The sequence below is a fragment of the Lynx canadensis genome, chromosome C1 (assembly GCF_007474595.2).
Source record: "Lynx canadensis isolate LIC74 chromosome C1, mLynCan4.pri.v2, whole genome shotgun sequence".
Classification (NCBI taxonomy): Eukaryota; Metazoa; Chordata; class Mammalia; order Carnivora; family Felidae; genus Lynx; species Lynx canadensis.
The window spans coordinates 45,546,673-45,569,728 of record NC_044310.1 but is presented as its reverse complement, the minus strand read 5'-3'; the positions used below and the strand labels follow the sequence as shown (position 1 = coordinate 45,569,728).

At 37.6% G+C, this 23,056-nt stretch overlaps 1 protein-coding gene across 1 annotated transcript in view; it reads right to left on the bottom strand.

Moving 5' to 3' along the window:
- PRKAA2 (protein kinase AMP-activated catalytic subunit alpha 2) overlaps positions 1 to 23,056 on the bottom strand; it is a 78,891-nt gene that overhangs the window by 12,329 nt on the left and 43,506 nt on the right. The window contains exons 3-6 of the mRNA XM_030324991.1: positions 16,875 to 16,968; positions 16,036 to 16,180; positions 6,483 to 6,570; positions 4,246 to 4,470 (exon numbers count right to left, since the gene is read on the bottom strand). Of these exons, the coding sequence (XP_030180851.1) occupies positions 4,246 to 4,470; positions 6,483 to 6,570; positions 16,036 to 16,180; positions 16,875 to 16,968 (552 nt within the window). The remainder of the gene's footprint in view (positions 1 to 4,245; positions 4,471 to 6,482; positions 6,571 to 16,035; positions 16,181 to 16,874; positions 16,969 to 23,056) is intronic.

Sequence of the window (23,056 nt, the reverse complement as noted above, 5' to 3'; positions counted from 1 at the left end):
ACAGCCTTAAAAAAGGATGATATTGTGCCATTTGCAACAAAATGGACTAAGTGAAGTAAATCTGAGAAAAATAAATACATGATTTCACTCATAAGTGGAATCTAAAAAAGGAAATGAATAAACAAATTTTAAAAAGCAGAATCAGACCAATAAATAGAGAAGAGACAGCTGCCAGGGAAGGGGGGTGTGGTGGTAGGGGGTATGGGCAAAGTGAAAAGGCAAGAGGGGAACGCAGGCTTCCAGTTAAGGAATGAACACACAGCAATAAAAGGCACAGCACAGGGAATATAGTCAATGATGCTGTAATAGCATTCTGTGATAACATATGGCAGCTACGCTTGTGGTGAGCATAGCATAACATATAGAGAAGCTGAATCACTATGTTGTTTACCTAAGACTAATGTAACAGTGTGTGTCAACCATACTCAAAAATATTTTTTATTTTTATTTTTTTTTAAATTGTTTTAACGTTTATTTATTTTTGAGACAGAGAGAGACAGAGCATGAGCAGGGGAAGGGCAGAGCGAGAGGGAGACACAGAATCTGAAACAGGCTCCAGGCTCCGAGCTGTCAGCACAGAGCCCAACGCGGGGCTCGAACTCATGGACCACGAGATCATGACCTGAGCCGAAGGCGGACGCCCAACCGACTGAGCCACCCAGGCGCCTCTCAAAAATATTTTTTAAAAGGAGACCAAATGAGTTATGAAGAATATCAAATTTTAGAAATTTCACAATGTGTCCAAATTTCTTCAACTGCAGCTAATCCTACATATTAACACCATGTGCTGGACATTGTTCTAAGAGCTTTAATTATATTAGGTTGAATGTCTGCAGTTTCTGATATTCAGCTATTTTTAGACCTACAGAAAAAATTCACATGGCTCAACCTAAGACTTTCCTCCCACCAAATCCACTATATATGATGTAACAAAAGCACAGAAAGAATAAGTAGTATGCTGGTAGTTAGTAACCAGAATAATTAGGATTAATACTAAAACAGTTGAACTTCAGACTCTTCACTTTTAATCATGTTGTATTAACTGTTATTATTAATTATTAGTAATAAGAGTAATACTAAGCTTAAGGCACTTGGGAGAATACAAAAATGTTATTTCATGAAGACAATGTCTGTCTTGTCTATCACTATATTCCCAGAACTTAGCCTAGGGCCTTGAACAGAATAAATACTAAATAAATAGTTACTGAATAAATAAAAGCAAAAATGATTAAATGAATGAATAAATACTGAGATACATTTTCTAACCTCCAATCGCTTACCACCTTATAAGAAAAATAAGATGTACATGGAATAACCATAAGAATGTAGTAGCATAACAACTCGGGGTGCAGGGACACAGGCACCCCAACCCCAAGGCCCATACCACAAGGACCACAGCTGGAAGGAAGTTCTGCTCTAAGTGCTCAATAAGCTGGTGGGCTAAGTCATCCACGTGTGGGTGTTTCTGGTCCCCCACCACCCATCAGCCTGGGAGACGCATCTGTGTTGCAGGGACCAAGGTGCGCTGTGGAGGGGAGACCCTGTGGGACACCTCCTCTTTGCAGCCAGCCCAACTTCACAATGAATGCCACAGAGGGGCACAACCTGGCTCTTGGAGGTTGGCAGGTAACTCCTGTGTGCAGTCAGATTTGAACCCTGGTGGGTCAATCCACACCCCATACCTTCCACAGTATCAGATAAAGCACCTCTGAGCTTGTGTTAAGTTCAGCTGGGCCACAAAACCACTAGTAAGTGTGAGAATAAAGGGAAACATAGCTAAAAGAGAGCAGGGACACTAGAAGGGGGAGCCCTACCACTCAGTATCATTTACAGAGCCCATCGGGGTACTGATCACGACTGTGATGCAGCCAGTGAGAAACTGTCATCACTCTGATCTCTTGCTGTTCTCCAGTGGATTTTGGTTCAGAAAAATCCCTCCCAGATTTTTTTTTCCATGAAATAAAGTTCCTTTCCTTAGGAAAAAAAAAAAGAATGCAGTAGCATAACAGGGGCGCCTCAGTCGGTTAAGCATACGACTTCGGCTAAGTCATGATCTCATGGTTTGTGAGTTCGAGCCCCGCATCAGGCTCTGTGCTGACAGCTCAGAGCCTGGAGCCTGCTTCAGATTCATTCATTCATTCATTCATTCATTCTCTCTCTCTCTCTCCCCTCCTTTCCCTCTCCCTCCTTCTCTCTGCCTCTACCCCATTCATGCTCTCTGTCAAAAATAAACATTAAAAAAAAAACCAAAAGCAAAAAAAAGAATTCCCATACATTAAAAAACTTAATTTGGATAAATAACAAATGATAGAAACTATAAATTCAAGTTATTAGTTTGAGAACAGAAATGAATGCCATTATTTTTTTATAACTGGGAGTTTGTACTTGTACTAAATACTATTTTATGTCAACTACATATGCATAAATTACTTCATCCTAAGACTTTTATTTACATTTTTCGTCTAAAGCTTGTAAATATACAAGTATTGGTTTTAACACAAGTGGAATCAGTACTTTTCCTATTCTAAATGTATGTGCTGACAGAAACAGGTGCAAATATATGTATCAGCGTCTCTAATTTTCTTTCTAAGGAAAAGACAATTAAGTGACCAAGGTGCTTGGCTGGCTCAGTCCATACAGCATGTTGACTCTTGATCTCAGGGTTCTGAGTTTAAGCCCCAAGCTGGGCATAGAGCTTAATGTTAAAAAAAAAAAAAAAAAAAAAAGCCAAAAACAAACAAAACAAAAACTGTAAACACAAAAGCTTTTTTTCCTGCTAACTTCATTTCCATAACTAAAGTTGGTGCTAATTTACAATCACACGTTTATTTTATGTATGAGGCCTGAAACACTGAAGAAAGGCTAGGGGAGAAAAACAGTATACAAATGGAAAAGCAATCAGTCCCTGCTTGCAGAAGAGATCAGCAGCTACCACGTAAAAAACTACTCCATTTAAACATTCCAAGAGTCACAGGTCTCTACACAGCCATTCTGGCTTGTAAGAGGAGAGATTCTGGAGAGACAGTAACAGAATGTGTTTGTAAATAAATAACTGATGAAATGTTAGGTAAAAACAAAAAAAAACCCCAGGAAATGTAACACAGTAAGTAAAAAGTAGAAGGTAAAGAATTACCATGGCTTGTGTATGCTAGATAAAGGTCCTATTCACAGTAACACTGCAAGTTCCAAAGTTTCTCACGTAACAAGAAATCCTTCACAGCCCTAGCTTATTTTTTTATTCAAAATCTTAACAAAACTTTTAATGCTTTATTTCATCAACCGTATGTAAAATACATAAATCTCACCCTGTATTCCATTTGAAATTCATTCACTTTTTTTTTTTTTTAAGTTTATTTATTTTCAGAAAGAGAGAGAGAACATATGCATGTGTACACAGGGGAGGGGCAAAGAGAGAGGGAGAGAGAGAGAATCTCAAGCAGGCTCCACAATGTCAGCACAGAGCCTGAAGCAGGGCTCAAATCCCACAACTGTGAGTGAGATCATGACCTGGGCCCAAATCAAGCGCTGGACACTTAACCGACTGAGCCACCCAGGCACTCCTGAAATTTATTCAAATAGTTTCTCAACATATACTACATTCGTGGGCCTTCTAGCATTGTGTGTACTAAGATGAGTAAGACACTCTCTCTACCCTTATGGAGTTACAATTTAGGACTGGAGGAAGATGCACTGAGTTAACAGCTAGATACGAAGTGATAATGAAAAAATAAAACCATGAACAAAATGTGGAAATCACAGAAGTGGAAGCAACTAACACTGCCTGTAGGAATCAGAAGTAATTTCACAAGGGAGATGATAAGTAAGAATTATAAAGGATGGATGGAAATCTACAGGGTCAAAAAAGGCAGAAGACAAATCAGAGACAATAATATAAATTAAAACATGAAGGCATAAAATATGTTTTTTGAAGAACAAGGAGAAGCTGAAGGTAGCTGAGGCACTGGTACCAGTGTGTGGTGGTAAGTGCAGGAGTGAGGCTTCAGGAGAAGGAAATGGAGCCTTATTAGGAAGGGCCTTTGAGGATTTGCTGCTTAAGCTAAAAAGTTTAGAAAACAATCTGAAATATTTAAAAAGATCAGTGACCTGATCAGGTTTGTGTAAAAAGGAAAGCAAAATTCCTATGCTATTAAGTGTTACAGAGACTAACATAAAGCAGGCACTCAATTAGTGTTATTATTATTAATACTACAAAATGCACGTAACAGTCACAAAAAGAATAATCACCTTATATCTTTGATAGTTGCCCGTTTCAGGGGGTCAACCTGCAGCATATGCATCAACAGAGTGGCAACAGAACGATTGAGATATTCTGGGATATAAAAAACACCCCCTCGGATCTTCTTAAATAACGTAGGTACATGCTCATCGTCAAATGGGAGGGTGCCACAAAGGAGAGCATACAAGATAACACCACAGCTCCAGATATCAACTTCAGGACCTGCATACAATCTAAGAAAAAGGATGACAAAAACCTGAAATACAAGTACCACTTTTTCTCATCCGCGTGTATACCCTGTTTCTTCATATACATATTACAGACTCAGTCTATACTGATTTGCAGGCCTTCAATGAGGGCCATGGCCACACTCCCAACAGTCAATACTTGTTCCCGTAGAGAATTGGTCTATGCAATTACTATTCAAGTTTTCCAAAAGAAAGCAGTATTTTTCTTTGTCACAAACTCACTTAACTTACTAATTGACTAATTAAAAAAAAATAAAACAGGGGCGCCTGGGTGGCTCAGTCAGTTGAGCGACCGACTTCGGCTCAGGTCATGATCTCACGGTTTGTGAGTTCGAGCCCCACGTCGGGCTTTGTGCTGACAGCTCAGAGCCTGGAGCCTGCTTCTGATTCTGTGTCTCCCTCTCTCTCTGCCCCTCCTCCACTCATGCTCTGTCTCTCTCTGTCTCAGAAATAAATAAACATTAAAAAATTTTTTTTTAAAAATAAAACATACTATGGTTGAATTTTTATGGAAACATCAAAGTAGATAACCATAAACTTGAAAAGAACAATACTATAATGTATACGTTAAATCCTTTTATCATAAAACTACAATAAAGAAAATGCATATATAACAGAATTTTTATCCCTGACATGCATATTTTACAGAATATTTGAAACATTACAATGCCTAACTAGTCCTACAGCCATCTCTTTGACAGTAATTGTCCTGTATAACATTATCCTGAGTATGACTTTCATTCCAATCACTTGTTAGGTTAGCTCACAGGACTAAGGTTAGCTTTGTTACACATAACCTAGGCCTGGAATATTAGTCCTTCCTTCTCTCACCTACATAAAACAATATTAAAATGCTCCTGATAGCACACTGACAAACTCAAAGCTAGGTCTGAGGTAACAAAGTAAATCTGTGTTATTCCAATTAAAAGAATATAATCCACTTCAAAATGGTGCTGCCCATCATTTATATCATTTGCTGTACTGTCCAAAACTCCTATATCTGTTCCTTGCAATAATAACTTTTCTGTATTTTCTCTCAGAGAATTCTGTTAAGTTTTTAAACAGACACTGGTCACTGTAGAAAGTCTTCAGTTTATCACTGCAATCTGTATGAACATTTTTTCTATATACCAATGGGTAAGCTCCAATCTCTACTTGTACAGTTTAATTTCACGAAGTGACAATACTGTCCCCCCAAAACCTCATTGTTCTAAAAACAGAACATAAAATAATGGTCTATATAGTACCTTATTAAAAATATGTTAATTATTATTTAAGGACTGTCTGATAGGAATGCTTGAATATAGCAAATGCTCTTATCTGTACTTTATCAAAATAAAATCAATATTTCTTTCAGTCATTTTTTTAATGGAAAAACTCCCTTAAAATTTTTTTCAATAATTTAGCATCATCACAGACTCATGGAACTTTGAGAACAGACAGAACAAAAGCTCACCTAAGGGTTTTATGATCATCGATATACTTCTTATCTGTTCCTTCAACACTTTACTCTTTGCTTACATCTTTATTTTATACTCTCTTCTTTTCCTTGCAATGTCTCAGTGACTTACTTTACACCTCTGCACTCTGCACCCGGGAACCTAGGTGTTTTACATATTGCCAGCATATATAGGACCAGGGACACTAATATTGTCCTATCAAGAACTTAATGCTTGAATTCTTTTGTAAATGTTTCCAACAAACACAACACTTATTCTCTGTTATTACTATATCAGTAATACTATCAAAAATAACTAGGAATAAAAATAATTACACCTGGAAAAAAGAAAAAATCATTAAATATACTCATAACAAAATCTAAACTGTTTAAAAAATTGTTTAATAAAACTATTCTTTCTTAAAGAATGGAAAAATTAAAAGGACAATTTGTTCCTACTGTGTTAATCTTATCCTCTAAACAGAATATATCATAATTAAATGTTATTAAGATGAACAAAAGATTATGAAAAGTTTACTCTCCACCCATCTATTATTACCTGCCTGAGATGACTTCAGGTGCTGCATAATTGGGAGATCCACAACTAGTTCGCAGAAACTCACCATCCGACATCATATTAGACAATCCTGAAAATAAGAGTAACGTTTACTTCATGCTAGATATTTTTAAAAGTAGATATAAGTACGAGGGAAAATATCAAGTCTTTAATGTCCTATACATATTTTTTAACTATTAGAAAAAAAGTAGTGGAAAGTATTTGTTAGACTAGAAAAAAACATTCCAGCATGCTTAAGCTCTAAAAGATAAAGCACATCATGTATGATTCGAATTCCTTTTTCTAAATAAAAATCTTGATTCACCTGACAAATATGAGGTTGTTCTAAATTATATGAACTCTTCTAAACATTAAAGCAACAAAATATTATTTGCCCATTTCTACAGTTGAAAGAATGAAATGGAGCCTATTACTTTTTGTCCTATGCTTTCAAAGCCTTTAAAAATAAAATCTCTAAGTAGAAATCAGACAGGTTCTTATTTATAAAGATTATGTTCCAAAAGCTTTTAATTTGGAAAGCTTATATTCAACATAGAAAAAATAATCTCTGAACCAAAAATCTAACTGGACTATAATATTAAAGAGTTTTTTTGATTTACAAAAGAGAAGGGGCACCTTTTAAAGTTTTTTTTTAGGGGGAAGGAGTCAACATAGCGGAGCTGTAAGTAGGGGGACCCAAAGTTCCCTCGTCCTTCAAACACAGCAATACTGAGGCCAGAAGACGGAATTCCAAGAACCCAGGCTACAGAGTGACAGAAATATCTCTAGGGGCCCCCAGGGACAACTTGGTGGTCCATAGGTGTGTGACTGTCAATTGGGAGAGAGAAAATGGGTGGCATAGACACAGAGGAGAGGGATCCCTTTCTCTGGAGAGACAAAAGGAAGAGAAAGAGAGGCTGTGGAAGTGTAGGGCTGTATTTGGACAAGAGAAAAACCACAGACCGGGGAATAGAAAAAATAGAGAAAGAACCAATATCTAACACGATCCAGGGTTGCAGGTCTTTCTCCAGACTGGAGCCTGCTGCCCCGTATGCACGCCTGGGGAGGAGGGGAGCCAGACCCAGGCTTGGTAGCAAGCTCAGGGGTGCAGTCGGAGAGAGTAGCCCCCTCCCTTGAGTGCTGTGGGAAGAAGGTATATATCCACTCTAAAGACAAAAGACCCTGCGGACACCTGCCACCCATGCCCGGAGCGGCACTACCCCAGAACTGGGGCGCACGGAGCAGGATCCTTTATGACATCAGGGACTGAATTTAGCCAAGTGCCTGGGAAGTGCAGGAGATGGTGGAGTGGGACAAACTGGCCCTCTTGTGTCTGCACGGCACTGTGTGGACAGCCTGAACAGAGCAGTGGGAGACATCTGGTCTGGGGAGGAGAGACAGGGGTGTCCCCATTTTTCTCCCCATCGCCAACAAGGTTGGGCTTCAGGGAAGGGACAAGGGACCCACAGTGCAGGCAGGACCTGCCTACACCAAACCACGCCCCTTCGTGCCTGGTAAATGCATATCTACGGAAGCGAGACTGACACTGAAGCAGACAGTGTTCCAGACCAGCACCGCAGTCACAGGTTCCAAGGCACCATCAGGTATCAGTCCAGTGGTTTTGCATTTTCTGATTTGACTCTTGGTCACAGTTCTTATTTTATATAATTTTTTTTCTTCATTCCTTTTATTACTTCTAATTCTGATTGGTTTATTTAAGCAGATAATTTTTAATCCATTCTTTTTACATCTCTTCTGTATCTCCTTTTTCTTTTTTTTTTTTTAAATGTTTATTTATTTATTTATTTATTCTGAGAGACAGAAAAAGAGCAGGGGAGGGGCAGAGAGAGAGAGGGAGACAGAGAATCCCAAGTAGGCTCCACAGCTGTCAGCACAGAGTCCAATGTGGGGCTCAAACCCATGAACCGTGAGATCATGACCTGAGCCTAAGGCAGACGCTTAACCAATTGAGCCACCCAGGCGCCCCTGTATCGCCTTCTCTATTTTCCCCTCTCTCTCTCCCTCTCTCTCTCTCTCTGGATTAAGCAATATAGTTTCTCTGATTCTCTGCCTGGTCAATTTTTTGGTTGCTTTTCTTTTCTTTTTAACCACCCATAATTTCTCTCTTTGTATGGGATAAGGCTTCTTCCACCACCACACCCATTTTTAAATTTTTTTCAGAGTTACTTCAATGAACAAATCAAAGCACGCCTAGTAGAAGGTCCAAACTACCATTACAGGTAGCGAGATAAAGCAACCAGTCACAACAACAGAGAGCATGCAACACACTCCAAAAACACCGCCTGAAGGGCCAGGTTCTGGACAGTGTACGACCACTTTTTAATATAATCGTGCTTGCAGGTGCAGGTCATATAACAAGCTATTAAAACACATAAAGGACAGAAAACTAGCCAAAATGATGAAACGGAAGAATTCTCCTCAAAAGAAATTCCAGGAAGAAATGACAGCTAGAGAATTGATCAAAACAGATATAAACAATATATCTGATCAAGCACTTTGAATAACAGTCATAAGATTAATAGCTAGACTTGAAAAGAGCATAGAAGACAGAAGAGAATCTACTGCTACAGAGATCAAAGAACTAAGAAATAATCACGACGAATTGAGAAATGCTGCAAATGAGGTGCAAAATAAACGAGATGCAGTGATAGCAATAGAAGATAAAATTAGGGAAAACGATGAAGCCAAGAAAAAGAGAGATAAGAAAATGCTAGATCATGAGGGGAGAATTAGAGAACTATGTCATTCAATGAAACATAATAATATCTGTATCCTAGGAGTTCCAGCAGAAGAAGAGAGAAAGGGGCAGAAGGTTTACTTGAACAAATTATAGCAGATAACTTCCCTAATCTGGGAAAGGAAGTGGACATCCAAATCCAGGAGAACTCCCTTCAGACTCAACAAGAATAGGTCTTCACCATGGCATATCATAATGAAACTGGCAAAAAAGAAAGATAAAGAGGGAATTCTGAAAGCAGCTAGGGACAAATGGACCTTAACCTGTAAGAGTAGACACATAACAGTAGAGGCAGAACTGTTCCTTGAAACTTGGCAGGCCAGAAGAGAATGGCAGGAAATAATCAATGTGCTGAACAGGAAAAATATGCAGCCAAGAATCCTTTATCCAGCAAGGCTGTCATTCAGAACAGAAGGAGAGATAAAGGTTTTCCCAGACAGACAAAAGCTGAAGGAGTTCATAACCACTAAACCAGCCTGCAAGAGATCTTAAGGAGGACTCTGTGAGTGGAAAGCAGAGAGATATCACCACAAGCATAAAACCTACAGATAACACAATGACACTAAATTCGTATCTTTCAGTAAGAACTCTGAATGTAAATGGACTACATGCCCCAGTCAAAAGACAGAGGATATCAGAATGGATTAAAAACAAGATCCATCTATACGCTGTCTAAAAGAGACTCATTTTAGACCTGAGGACACCTTCAGATTGAAAGTGAGGGAATGGAGAACCTCTATCATGCTACTGGAAGTCAAAAGAAAGCTGCAGTAGTCATACTTATATCAAACAAACTAGATTTTAAACTGAAAGCTGTAACAAGATGAAGAAGGAAACTGTATTGTAATTACGGGATCTATCCATCAAGAAGAGCTAACAATTATAAATGTTTTGCCCCCAACACACAGGTTCCCAAATATATCAATCAATTAATCACAAACGTAAGCAACCTTATTGGTAAGAATATGGTAATTGCAGGAGACTTTAATACTTCATTTATAGCAATGGACAGATCATCTAGGCAGAAAATCAATAAATGAACAATGGCCTTGAATGATCACTGGACCAGATGGACTTGACAGATATATTCAGAATTTTTCATCCAAAAGCAGCAGAATACACATTCTTCTCAAGTGCACATGGAACATTCTCCAAGACAGAACAGTTACCGGGTCACAAAACAGCCCTCAATAAACATAAAAGAACTGAGATCATACCATACATATTTTCAGATCACAACACTATGACACTTGAAATCAACAATAAGAAAAAGTTTGGAAAGCCTCCAAAGGCATGGAGGTTAAAGAACATCCTACTGAAGAATAAATGGGTCTGGGAATGCAAGCTGGTGCAGCCACTCTGGAAAACAGTTTGGAGGCCCCTCAAAAAATTAAAAATAGAACTACCCTATGACCTAGCAATTGCACCACTAGGTATTTATCCAAGGGATACAAGTGTGCTGTTTCAAAGGGACACATGCACCCCAATGTTTATAGCAACACTATCAACGATAGCCAAAGTATGGAAAGAGCCCAAATGTCCATCAATGGATGAATGGATAAAGATGCAGTATGTGTGTGTGTGTGTGTGTATATATATATATATATGTATATATATATATATATATATATATATAATGGAGTATTACTCGGTAATCAAAAAGAATGAAATCTTGCCATTTGCAACTACGTGGATGGAACTGGAGGGTATTATGCTAAGTGAAATTAGAGAAAGACAAATATAATATGACTCACTCATATGAGGACTTTAAGACACAGATGAACATAAGAGAAGGGAAGCAAAAATAATATAAAAACAAGGAGGGGGACAAAACATGAGACTCTTAAATATGGAGAACAAACAAAGGGTTACTGGAGGGGTTGTGGGAGGGGGGATGAGCTAAATGGGTAAGGGGCATTAAGGAATCTACTCCTGAGATCATTGTTGCACTATATGCTAACTAATTTGGATGTAATTTAAAAAAATAAAATTTAAATCAATAGGGAAAAAAAAGAATAAATGGGTCAACCAGACAATTAAAGAAGAAATTAAAAAATATACGGAAGCAAATGAAAATGAAAACACAACAGTCCAAACCTTCTGAGATGCAGCAAAGGCAGTCATTAAGAGGAAAATACACTGCAATTTGGCCTATCTCAAGAAACAAGAAAATTCCAAATACAAACACCTAATCGCTCATCTAAAGGAACTAGAAGCAGAAGAGCAAAGAAACCCCAAAGCCAGCAGAAGAAGAGAAATAATAAAGATTAGAGCAGAAATAAACAATACAGAATCCAAAAAAAAAGAGAACAGATAAATGAATCTAAGAGTTGGGTTTTTGAAAAAATAAACCAAATTGATAAACCCCTAGCCAGACTTCTTAAAAAGAGAGAAGACCCAAACAGATAAAATCACGAATGAAAAAGGACAGATCACAACCAACACCACAGAAATACATACAATTATTAGAGAATACTATTAAAAATTATATGCCAACAAATTGGACAACCTGGAAAAAATGGACAAATTTCTAGACACCCCCACACTACCAAAATTCAAACGTGAAGAAACAGAAAATTTGAACAGACCCAAATCAGCAAAGAAATTGAATCAGTTATCAAAAATCTCCCAACAGGGGTGCCTGGGTGGCTCAGTTGGTTAAGCATCTGACTTCAGCCTAGGTCATGATCTCGTTGTTCCCAAGTTTGAGCCCCACGTTGGGCTCTGTGCTGACAGCTCAGAGCCTAGAGCCTGTTTAGATTCTGTGTGTGTGTGTGTCTCCCTTTCTGCCCTTCTCCCACTTGTGCGCACTTCTCTCTCTCAAAACCAAATAAAGCATTAAAAAAAAAAAAAAAACTCCCAACAAATAAGAGTCCTGGACCAGATGGCTTTCCTGGGGAATTCTACCAGACATTTAAAGCAGAGTTAATACCTATCCTTCTCAAGCTGTTCCAAAAAATAGAAATGGGGGCGCCTGGGTGGCGCAGTCGGTTAAGCGTCCGACTTCAGCCAGGTCACGATCTCGCGGTCCGTGAGTTTGAGCCCCGTGTCAGACTCTGGGCTGATGGCTCAGAGCCTGGAGCCTGCTTCCGATTCTGTGTCTCCCTCTCTCTCTGCCCCTCCCCCGTTCATGCTCTCTCTCTGTCCCAAAAATAAATAAACGTTGAAAAAAAAAATTAAATAAATAAATAAATAAACAAAAAATAGAAATGAAAGGAAAACTTCTGGACTCATTCTATGAAGCCAGCATTACTTTGATTCCCGAACCAGAGAGAGACCCCACAAAAAAGGAGAATTACAGGCCAATATCCCTGATGAACATGGATGTAAAAATTCTCAACAAGATACTAGCAAATCGAATTCAATAGTCTATTAAAAGAATTATTTGCCATGATCAAGTGGAATTCATTTCTGAGCTGCAGGGCTAGTTCAAGATTTGCAAATCAGTGCGATACATCACATTAATAGAAGAAAGGAGAAGAACCACATGATCTCAATAGATGCAGAAAAAACATTTGACAAAATACAGCAACCTTTCATAACAAAAACTCTCAAGAAAGTCAGGATAAAAGTAACATACGTTAACATCATAAAAGCCATATATGAAAAGTCCACAGCTAGTATCATCCTCAAGGGGGAAAAACTGAGAGCTTTCCCCCTGAGATCAGGAACATGACAGGGATGTCCACTCTCACCGCTGTTATTTAACATAGTGTTGGAAGTCCTAGCCTTAGCAATCAGACAACAAAATGAAATAAAAGGCATCTGAATTGGCAAAGAAGTCAAACTTTCACTTTTCACAGATGACATGATACTCTACATGGAAAATCCAAAAGACTCCATCAAAAAGCTGCTAGAATTGATACATGAATTCAGCAAAGTCACAGGATACAAAATCAATGTACAGAAATCAGTTGCATTTCTATACACCAGTAATGAAGTAACAGAAAGAGAAATCAAGAAGTTGATCCCATTTACAATTGCACCAAGAACCATAAAACACTTGGGAATAAATCTAACCAAAGATGTAAAAGATCTGTATGTTAAAAACTATATAAAACTTACGAAAGAAATTCGAGAAGACACAAAGAAATGGAAAAACATTCCATGCTCACGAATTAGAAGAACAAATACTGTTAAAACGTCAATACTACCCAAAGCAATCTACACATTCAATGCAATCCTAATCAAAATTACACTGGTATTTCTTCTCAGAACTAGAACAAATAATCCTAAAATTTGTATGGAACCACAAAAGACCCTAAATGGCCAAAGTAACGTGGAAAAAGAAAACCAAAGCAGGAAGCATCACAATCCCAGACTTTAGCTTCTAGCACACAAAGCTGTAATCATCAAGACAGTATGGTTTTGGCACAAAAACAGATACATAGACCAATGGAATAGAGAACCTAGAAGTGGACCCACAAATGTATGGCCAACTAATCTTTGACAAAGCAGGAAAGAGTATCCAATGGAAACAAGACCGTCTCCAGCAAACAGTGGTGGAAGAACTAGAGAGCAACATGCAGAAGAATGAAACTGCACCACGTTCTTACACTATGCACAAAAATAAACTCAAAATGAATGAAAGACCTAAATGTGAGACAGGAAACCATCAAACCCTACAGGAGAAAACAGGCAACAACCTCTTTGACCTCAGCCGCAGCAAATTCTTACTCGACATGTCTCTGAAGGCAAGGGAAATAAAAGCAAAAATGAACTATTGGGACCTCATCAAGATAAAAACCTTCTGCACTACAAAGGAAATAATCAACAAAACTAAAAGGCAACTGACGGAATGGGAAAAGTTATTTGCAAATGACTTATCAGATATCAGATAAAGGGTTAGTATCCAAAACCTATAAAGAACTTACAAAACTTAACACCCAAAAAACAAATAATCCAGTGAAGAAACAGGCAGAAGTCATGAATGGGTATTTTCCAAAGAAGACACTCAGATGGACAACAGACACATGAAAAGATGCTCAATGTCACTCATCATCAGGGAAATACATATCAAAACCACACTGAGATACCACCTCACACTGGTCAGAGTGACTAAAATTAACAACTCCATCAACAACAGATGTTGGCAAGGATGTGGAGAAACGGGAACCCTCTTGCACTGTTGGTGGGAATGCAAACTGGTGCAGCCACTCTGGAAAACAGTGTGGAGGTTCCTCAAAAAATTAAAAATAGATCTACCCTATGACCCAGCAATACCACTGCTAGGAATTTAGCCAAGGGATACAGGAGTGCTGATTCATAGGGGCACATGTACCCGAACGTTTATAGCAGCGTTTTGAACAATAGCCAAATTACAGAAAGAACCCACATGTCCATTAACTGATGAATGGATAAAGAAGATGGACTACTACTTGGCAATGAGAAAGAATTAAATCTTTCCATTTGCAACAACATGAATGGAACTAAAGGGTATTATGCTAAGTGAAATAAGTCAGTCAGAGAAAGACAGGTATCATATATTTTCACTCATATGTAGAATTTGAAAAGCTTAACATTGGACCGTGGGGAAGGGGAAAAAATAAGTTTCAAACAGAGAGGAAGGCAAACTATAAGAGACCCTTAAATACAGAGAACAAACTGGGGGTTGCTGGGGGTGGGGGGAGAGGGAAAAATGAGTGAAGAAAACTGAGGAGGGCACCTGTTGGGATGAGCACTGGGTGTTGTATGTAAGCGATGAGTCATGGGAATCTACTCCTGAAGGCAAGAGCACACTGTATACACCGTATGTTAGCTAACTTGACAATAAATTATGAAGAAATAAATTTTTTTGATTTTAAAAAGAAAAGAAAGTGAAACAGGGAAACTAGTTTCCTTGTTTAAAAAATTTTTTTAATGTTTATTTATTTCTGGGGGGGAGGGGCAGAGAGAGGGGCGGGGGGACAGAGGATCTGAAATGAGCTCTGGGCCAACAGCACAGAGCCTGACGTGGGGTTCGAACTCATGAACTGTGAGATCATGACCTGAACTGAAGTAGGACACTTACCCAATTAAGCCACTCGGGTGCCCCAAAAGGGGCCTGCCCAAGTTTCCTAGTTTTTAAAGATTATACAAGATTATACAATATTGTTATTATTATATATTAACATATAATTATATATTAATATATAATAATATTATAATTATATAACAATTACTACTATTAAATATATACAAAATTATTACAAAAATTATAAATAAGCACTGCTGAACTCTGGTACCTTTCTATCTTTCTATAATCTCTCACCTCCTAATATTTTTGCCAAACTCTCTACTATGGTACTCTTTCCAGGTTTGTTTACCCCAGAAAGTGTTCGGTGCCTTAAATTTACATTTCACCTTTTTGTTTACTCTTGACCAAAACTCCTATTCTTTTAGCAAGTTGTTAGATTTTACCCTTGATCAATTCAGAAAGACTTTAAGTCTCCAAAGCTGCATGTAAATTTTCACTACCCCTCTTGAAGTACATTCATCAAAGGAAGTTCCCATATTTTCATTAGATTTTCAAAGGAGTTTGTGACCCCCACAAAAATAACAGTTAAGAATTCCTTTAGAAGGAAATGCAGATTAAATGGATTTACCTTGAAGCTAGCCCTAACTTCTCTGGAAGTATTTGCATTTTAAAAAAACCGTTTAGATGAATACAATAAGGTAGCCTGGAGACTGCGCAACTAATCCCTTTTCACAGTATAGGATTTGCAAAGTTGAACCTGCAAATTCCTACCTTAACACTTGCTACTGACACATTTTTAAAAGGCAACCAGTACATTTCTGAACAACCTTGGAGTTACATACCAAAATCCGCTATCTTGGCATTCATGTGAGCATCCAACAGCACATTCTCTGGTTTCAGGTCTCGATGAACTACCATATGCCTATGACAGTAATCCACAGCTGACAGAATCTGCTGAAAGAGGCGCCTTGCTTCCACCTCTTCAACCTAGCAAGTATAACAGAAGCTGCACTAAGAATATTTAGGACATCTTCATAGCAAGAGTTTCAGTTTTATAATCAACCCAAACGTAACTGTGTAAGCTAATTCGAACTGGGTCAGAATTTTCAACAAATCAGATAAACAAACCAAAAACTTGCATTAAAGGTCAACGTGTTAATCAACAAGGTTTTTCTGTGCTGCTAGGAAGATTCGATTTTCAATTAATATCACTAAATGTGCACAATGTTTTAGGCAATCAACAAACATAATGTAAAACAGAACTTCTATGAAAGTGCTCTGAAAAGAAAATAATTGAAGCTTCAACATGTTATACAACAGATTTTTCATTCTGAAAACACAAATATCATGTTGGCAACTAAGTGGAACATGTTCCCTAAAATCAGTATTTCAAAAGGTGTATTTTTTTTAAGATTTTATTTTTAAGTAATCTCTACATCCAATGTGGAGCTTGAACGTACAACCCCAAGATCAAAAGTCACATGCTGCACTCACTGAGCCAGGAAGGAGCCCCTTGAAATGTATATTTTTAAGAAAGAAAATATGTCTACTATTCTGTATCTTTAGCTGGGCTTTATTACAGAAGCAACCCTGACTTTGTAGGTATCTTTGTGGTTTACTATTTCCTACTATCCTCTTTCTCAGCTTAGGGGTTTATCGTACTAGATAATAAGTTACTCACCCGTCCATGTTTACAGATGTAGTCAAATAATTCACCGCCAGACACATATTCCATTACCATAAAAAAATCTGTTGGAGTGCTGATCACCTGGTATCTTTTTTGTAAATAAAAAGAATCATAAAAAATGTTAGTTTAATTTAAAAAATCAAGCTAGTATATTATTGCTACAATTTTATATTCCAGTGCTTTACAATATTTTAAGATGGCAACAAATTATCAAAACAATCACAGAGCTATAAACATAGCTTTACAAAATTCTCTCCTTTCTGAGACTTGAGGACTTTTCTTCAGATCCTCCCTTTCATGTTTACAAATTCTTTGAAATCCGTCATTCTTGAAAAAGTAAGCATTACTTTCTCCATTTAAACAAATTTTTTTATAGTCTGGAGATCAAGTATCATATTGAAACATAAATTAAAAATACTCTTGTTAAGGTTAAATGATACAAGAGATTTAATCAGCAAAATGCAGAAAGTGGACAAATAACCATTTCTTCAACAAATAAAATGTGAGAAAAGAAAAAGGGAGGGGGGAGCTATAGGTTAAAAGTAAATCAAGGGGCGCCTGAGCGGCTCAGTCAGTTAAGCATCTGACTCCTGATTTTGGCTCAGGTCATGATCTATCACGGTTCATGAGATTGAGCCCCACACTGGGCTCCGCACTTAGCATAGGCTGCTTGGAATTCTCTTTCTCTCTTTCTGCCCACCCTGCCCTGATCTCTCTCCCTCCGTCTCTCTCTCTCTCAAAATAAAATAAACTTTAAAAAAAAATTTATGAAACAAAGTCTGAATACTGACTGGGTGGTTGATAATATTGTTAATCACTTTAATTTTTTAGGTGTTATAATGATCTATACTTGTGTTTTTTAAAGAGTCTATATTCCAGAGCAGATAGTGAAAAGTTTAGAGATTAAAAACATAATATTTTGGGATTTACTTCAAAATAATTTGGGGTGGGAGAAGTGGAAAGAAGCAGATAAAACAGTACACTGGCAATCATTGAAGCCAAATGATGGATACATGAGGCTTTATCACTTTACTTTTGTATACATCAAAAACGTTCCATAGTAAAAAATTAAATAGACATATATATGAATTTGTGTTTATATATATATATTTCTTAAATTCACTTCTCGGCAAAGCTGAGAACATTAAAAAAATAAGAATCTTAGCTCTACTTGAAAAAAATTTCATAAAAGACTTCTCCCCATATACACAATTTTAACAAAGTTTTGAAAACAAGTTAAATACAATTATTAAAGTTTTAACTTTGTTTATAAAGGATTATCTATAATCTGATTGTGAGCAATATATAATTTCTACTGAGTTACTATTTAGGGCCACTAAGTATAGCTGTGTAGTTTTTGCATGGCTTCCAGGCACCCAATGAAGACACAAGTAGGAGTTGAAAAGTAGCCCAGATGCTACCCTGTTCAATGTGTCAGAAGCAGGAGACCCCTTCGGTAAATTCGTCCACCCAGATAGAGTACTTTTTACTAATGTGCACGAAAGCAAGTATGTGCTACATGGTGGTTCTGGTTATTATTCCCCATTAAAAAGGAAAGGAAAATGGCCCGGTAGTTGGTCATGTAACCACATACTATGTATTTTAAGAAAAGATACATCATGTGTAAATTAAACATTTGAAAAAAGTAAAATATTAAAGCTACAGTATAAAAATGATTATAGATCTTCAAAAAAATATTCCTAATAGCAATCTTTAGTCTTTTGGATGAAAAATGACACAGTAACCACTTTATATAAAATAAACTAACACCACTGAAGAATAAAGTTAAGATTACTTCAAATGAACTATGAAAAGAGAATTTTACCTGAGAACTCCAGAAGAAATGGTTCTGTAAGAGCAATCTTACCAGGCACCAAACTCTAATTGAATAAAAATGAATAGTGTGAAGCAGGAGCACCTAGTCAACTCACTGCTGGCTAATCTGGTTTATTAACAGAATTCTCTATCACTTTTCTGCTCTGTTACATCCTTGGGGCATAACAGAAAAAAAAGTGATGAAATTCTAATAAACTTAGCTGCTGATTCTTCCACGTATATCACAGGTCTTCAGTGGATACTGTTGGACTGAACTATTTCATGAAACCTCTAACTCCAAAATAGCCACGGTGCACATTAAAGGCCAATCTAGAGCGATGAAAACCACAGCCAACATTACTAGTAAGCACTTATACCGTGTGCCAGATACTGAGCTATTCAATTGTGACATTTACTATTTGCTGCAAATCTACATGTATTGCACTCGGTGAGATCAACGGCTCCTGTCTCTAGTTGTGGAGCCTACACTCACTGAGGAAGACAGACATCAGACAAGTACTCTTCAAAACATGAACTGTTCTTCAGTAGCCTCCTAATTAAAATCCTCAGGGAGTTCCCAGTGCTCTTAGGTGCTGAGTGAATCAGGCCCCCGCCTGTGTCTACACTGTCTCATCTTTGATTCCCACCACTAGAGGGCACTATTTCTTCCATTCGTTCATTCGTGCTGCACTTGCTCCTGCCTCAGCATCTGTCTAAGCAGTGCCTACTAACGTGAGTCCTGTACCATGACCTGTACCCGGACCTGTAACTGGCCACCAGTCAGCCTTTATATCTCCGCTTAAGCAGAGAAGGTCACTCCGTAAGCCCAGGTCACCCCTTCTGCTCTCACAGAGCACTCCCTTCCCTTCAGGGCTTGTACCTCAGCTGGTGATCTATACAGTGATTGAGTGTGCACCTAGTGAAGTATCTGTAACAAAGCAGTCATTTAAATAAGTAAATAAATAAATTAGCACTTTTATAATAATAATTGTGACCAGCTCGGAGCCAAAACCAGAATAATTAGGGCAACATTACAACAAAAATTCAATGAATAAAATTTCAGTTAACTAGAATGAAGTCAAGACAAGAAGAAACATGATTTTTAAAAGAAAGAAATCCTAAGAAAACAGTTTCTTTTTTTTCCTTAATTTTTTTTTAACGTTTATTTATTTTTGAGACAGAGACAGAGCATGAACAGGGGAGGGGTAGAGAGAGAGGGAGACACAGAATCTGAAACGGGCTCCAGGCTCTGAGCTGTCAGCACAGAGCCCCATGCGGGGTTTGAACTCACGGACCGTGAGATCATGACCTGAGCCGAAGTCGGATGCTTGACTGAGCCACCCAGGTGCCCCTAAGAAAACAGTTTCACAGTGGGACTTAGGGAAAAAGGCAAATTCCAGGATTATGTTCGTAAACCTAGCCAGAGTAAGCTAAATTTTTGTGCCTTCCAAAATAATACCACATTGAAGCATTATAAGAAATTCAATCATAAAACTCATTCATATCATCATTTTAATACAACAGAAAAGTAAACTAACATGCTTTAGAAACATTTTTCAGAAAAAGTATAATTAGGCAAAAAAATTCCAGTATCCCCCAAAACCTCAAGCATTCTCCAGCTGACCAAGTTATATGCATTTTTAAGCACTATCCATTTAAATAGCATACAGAACTCAGGAAAAACCTGTCTAAAGTTAGACAAAAATCAATATTCATGAGTAAACCTCCTTGATGGTTACATCCATAGAGATTTAAAGTTATTTATATAGCTGCATATATAGCATATTTTTCTTTATTTAGAAGTCAGTTATTAAAGAAATTAGTAATCATTATTCTTAGTTCATTTATTGGTCCATGAATGGCCTACTTTTAATTACTATTTTTAATATAAGCACCTACAAACCCATCACCCAAACAAAAACCTAGGACCTGGACAATACCTTCCAGCTAACTATACAATGCAGTCCTCTCTCTTCCCCCTCCTACTGCTTCTCCCCAAACAAGTTAGCCATCATCCTGAATCCCATTCCTGCTTCCCTTGCTTTCTCTTTTATACATTTATGTGTGTGTGTGTATGTGTGTGTGTGTGTCCCTTTATCTTTATATATATGTAAAATTCATACTTTTACATATATTTTTAGTTTAATTGCTCTCAGCTTTAAAAAAAGGGTATCAGGCTATATTGTAGTATTTTGGGACCTGTTTTATTGATCCATCCACAATGCTGTGTTTGCTATACTTATTTGATGTGACCATTATATAATATTTCATTGTATTTATTGATCTACTCTCCTGTTAATGGAGAAGCTATTTATTCATCCAATCTACCACCGGAGAGTAAATTTTTTCCACAATTTTGCTACCATCAATTGCATTGCTGTGAACATTCTTGTATATGGCAAGATTTTCTCTTTCATATACACCTATGAATGAAATTGCTGAGTCATAGTTTATGTGAATGTCCAATTATAGGAAATAATGCCAACTGTTTTCCAAAAACATCTTGGCAATACTAAAATGTTTAGAAAATCTGTGGATTTAGATATTCTCCAACCTTGGAAAACACCATACACATTTCTTATGAAATGCTCACTCCTGTCCTGTGCCCATTTTTATTAGGTTGATCATACTTTATTTATACATGGATACACAGAAAAAAGTCAGTATCTTCTCTAACATTCTAAAAGATTATTAATGTCTTGGTTATTAACTTGATAAAAGTATACATTTTTAATCAATTCCCACTGGATTTGGCTCTCATTTTTCTCTGTAAATAGACCTATATGTATTTCTAAAAACTAACAGCCGTAAAAAATGTACATGTATGTACCCATGCAATACTGTTATCAATGCATAATTTAACAAATCACAAATGTCATTAAATATCCAAATAGGTTTCCTGATTAGCTTATAATATCTTTTTGCTTTTTGTTTTAATATTTTAATTAAGGATCCAAATATAATCAGTACATTGCAAATGATTAATAATGTCTCTCGTTTCTTTTAATTTATATATGCTCCTCTACCTCTGTTTTCTTTTGCATTCTTTTGTTGAAGAAACCAGTGGCTTGTCCTGTAGAGGATTCCATGGTCTTATTTGGCTGATCCATCCTTTATGGCAACATAATGAACAATTTATAGCACCCTGTTAGATCTAGAGATTGCATCAGGTTGCATTTTTTTTTAATTTTTTAATGTTTAACTTTGAGACACAGAGACAGACAGAGTGTGAGCAGGGAGGGGCAGAGACACAGGGAGACACAGAATCCAAAGAAGGCTCCAGCCTCTGAGCTGTCAGCAGAGAGCCAGACACGGGGCTCAAACTCATGAAAGGTAAGATCATGACCTGAACCAAAATCGGACGCTTAACCGCTTAACTGACTGAACCACCCAGGCGCCCCTAGATCAGATTTCATTTTGATTTTTATTTTCCTTTGAAGGACTAGATGGTGCTGTGTACCTCCAGGCAAAGGCATACAATGTACGTCTTTCTTTTTTGAGAAATTAGCAGCCATTGCTGATCAGATCCTAGATTAATTCACACGGAAATTTTAAAAGCTAGCCAATTTGCATAATCTAATAATATATTATGATCTAAAGGGAACCCTCACTCAGGGCACCTGGGTGGCTCAGTTGGTTAAGTGTCCAGCTTTGGCTCAGGTCATGATCTTGGGGTTCGTGAGTTCAAGCTCCGCATCAGGCTCTGTGCTGGCTGCTTCAAATAACAGTGTCTCCCTCTCTCTCTCCTCCCCTGCTCACGTTCTCTCTCTCAAAAATAAATAAACCTTAAAAACAATTTTTTTAATAAAAAAAATTAAGGAAACCCTCACTCAAAACCTTCTTACTCAAAAACCCCATTGTCTCTGAAGTACAGGCCATCATCAGATTACATACCCAATACTTTTTCTTGTTATAGTCATCAACCTATCTCCTTGCCCACTCCCTTTCATTCTGCCTTAATGTCTTTTTCCCCACTGCTACTGTTGTCATCATTTAGGGTGTACATGGAAGATCTGTCCAATCAATACATGGCCTCTCATTTCCTGGACCCCCTCATCCTCCACCACACACGGCCATGCTCTCCATGGTCATTTACTATCAAAGACTAACTCTTCCAATTACTCACTGGATTCCTTCCTCCCACCTACTAAAGGGCTTGCTTTCTGCAACTAGCTCTTCTTTCTCCTGTATCACTCTCTCCACCTGGACTGAACCATCCCCTTTGGTATACAAGCATTAATATCTTCCATCTTAAAAGTAGACCCCACATTCCCCTCTAGTTACCACTCCTATTTATCTCCTTACCTTTTAATAAAATTCCTGAATTGTATATTGTTAATAACTCCTCCTTCATCTCAAAT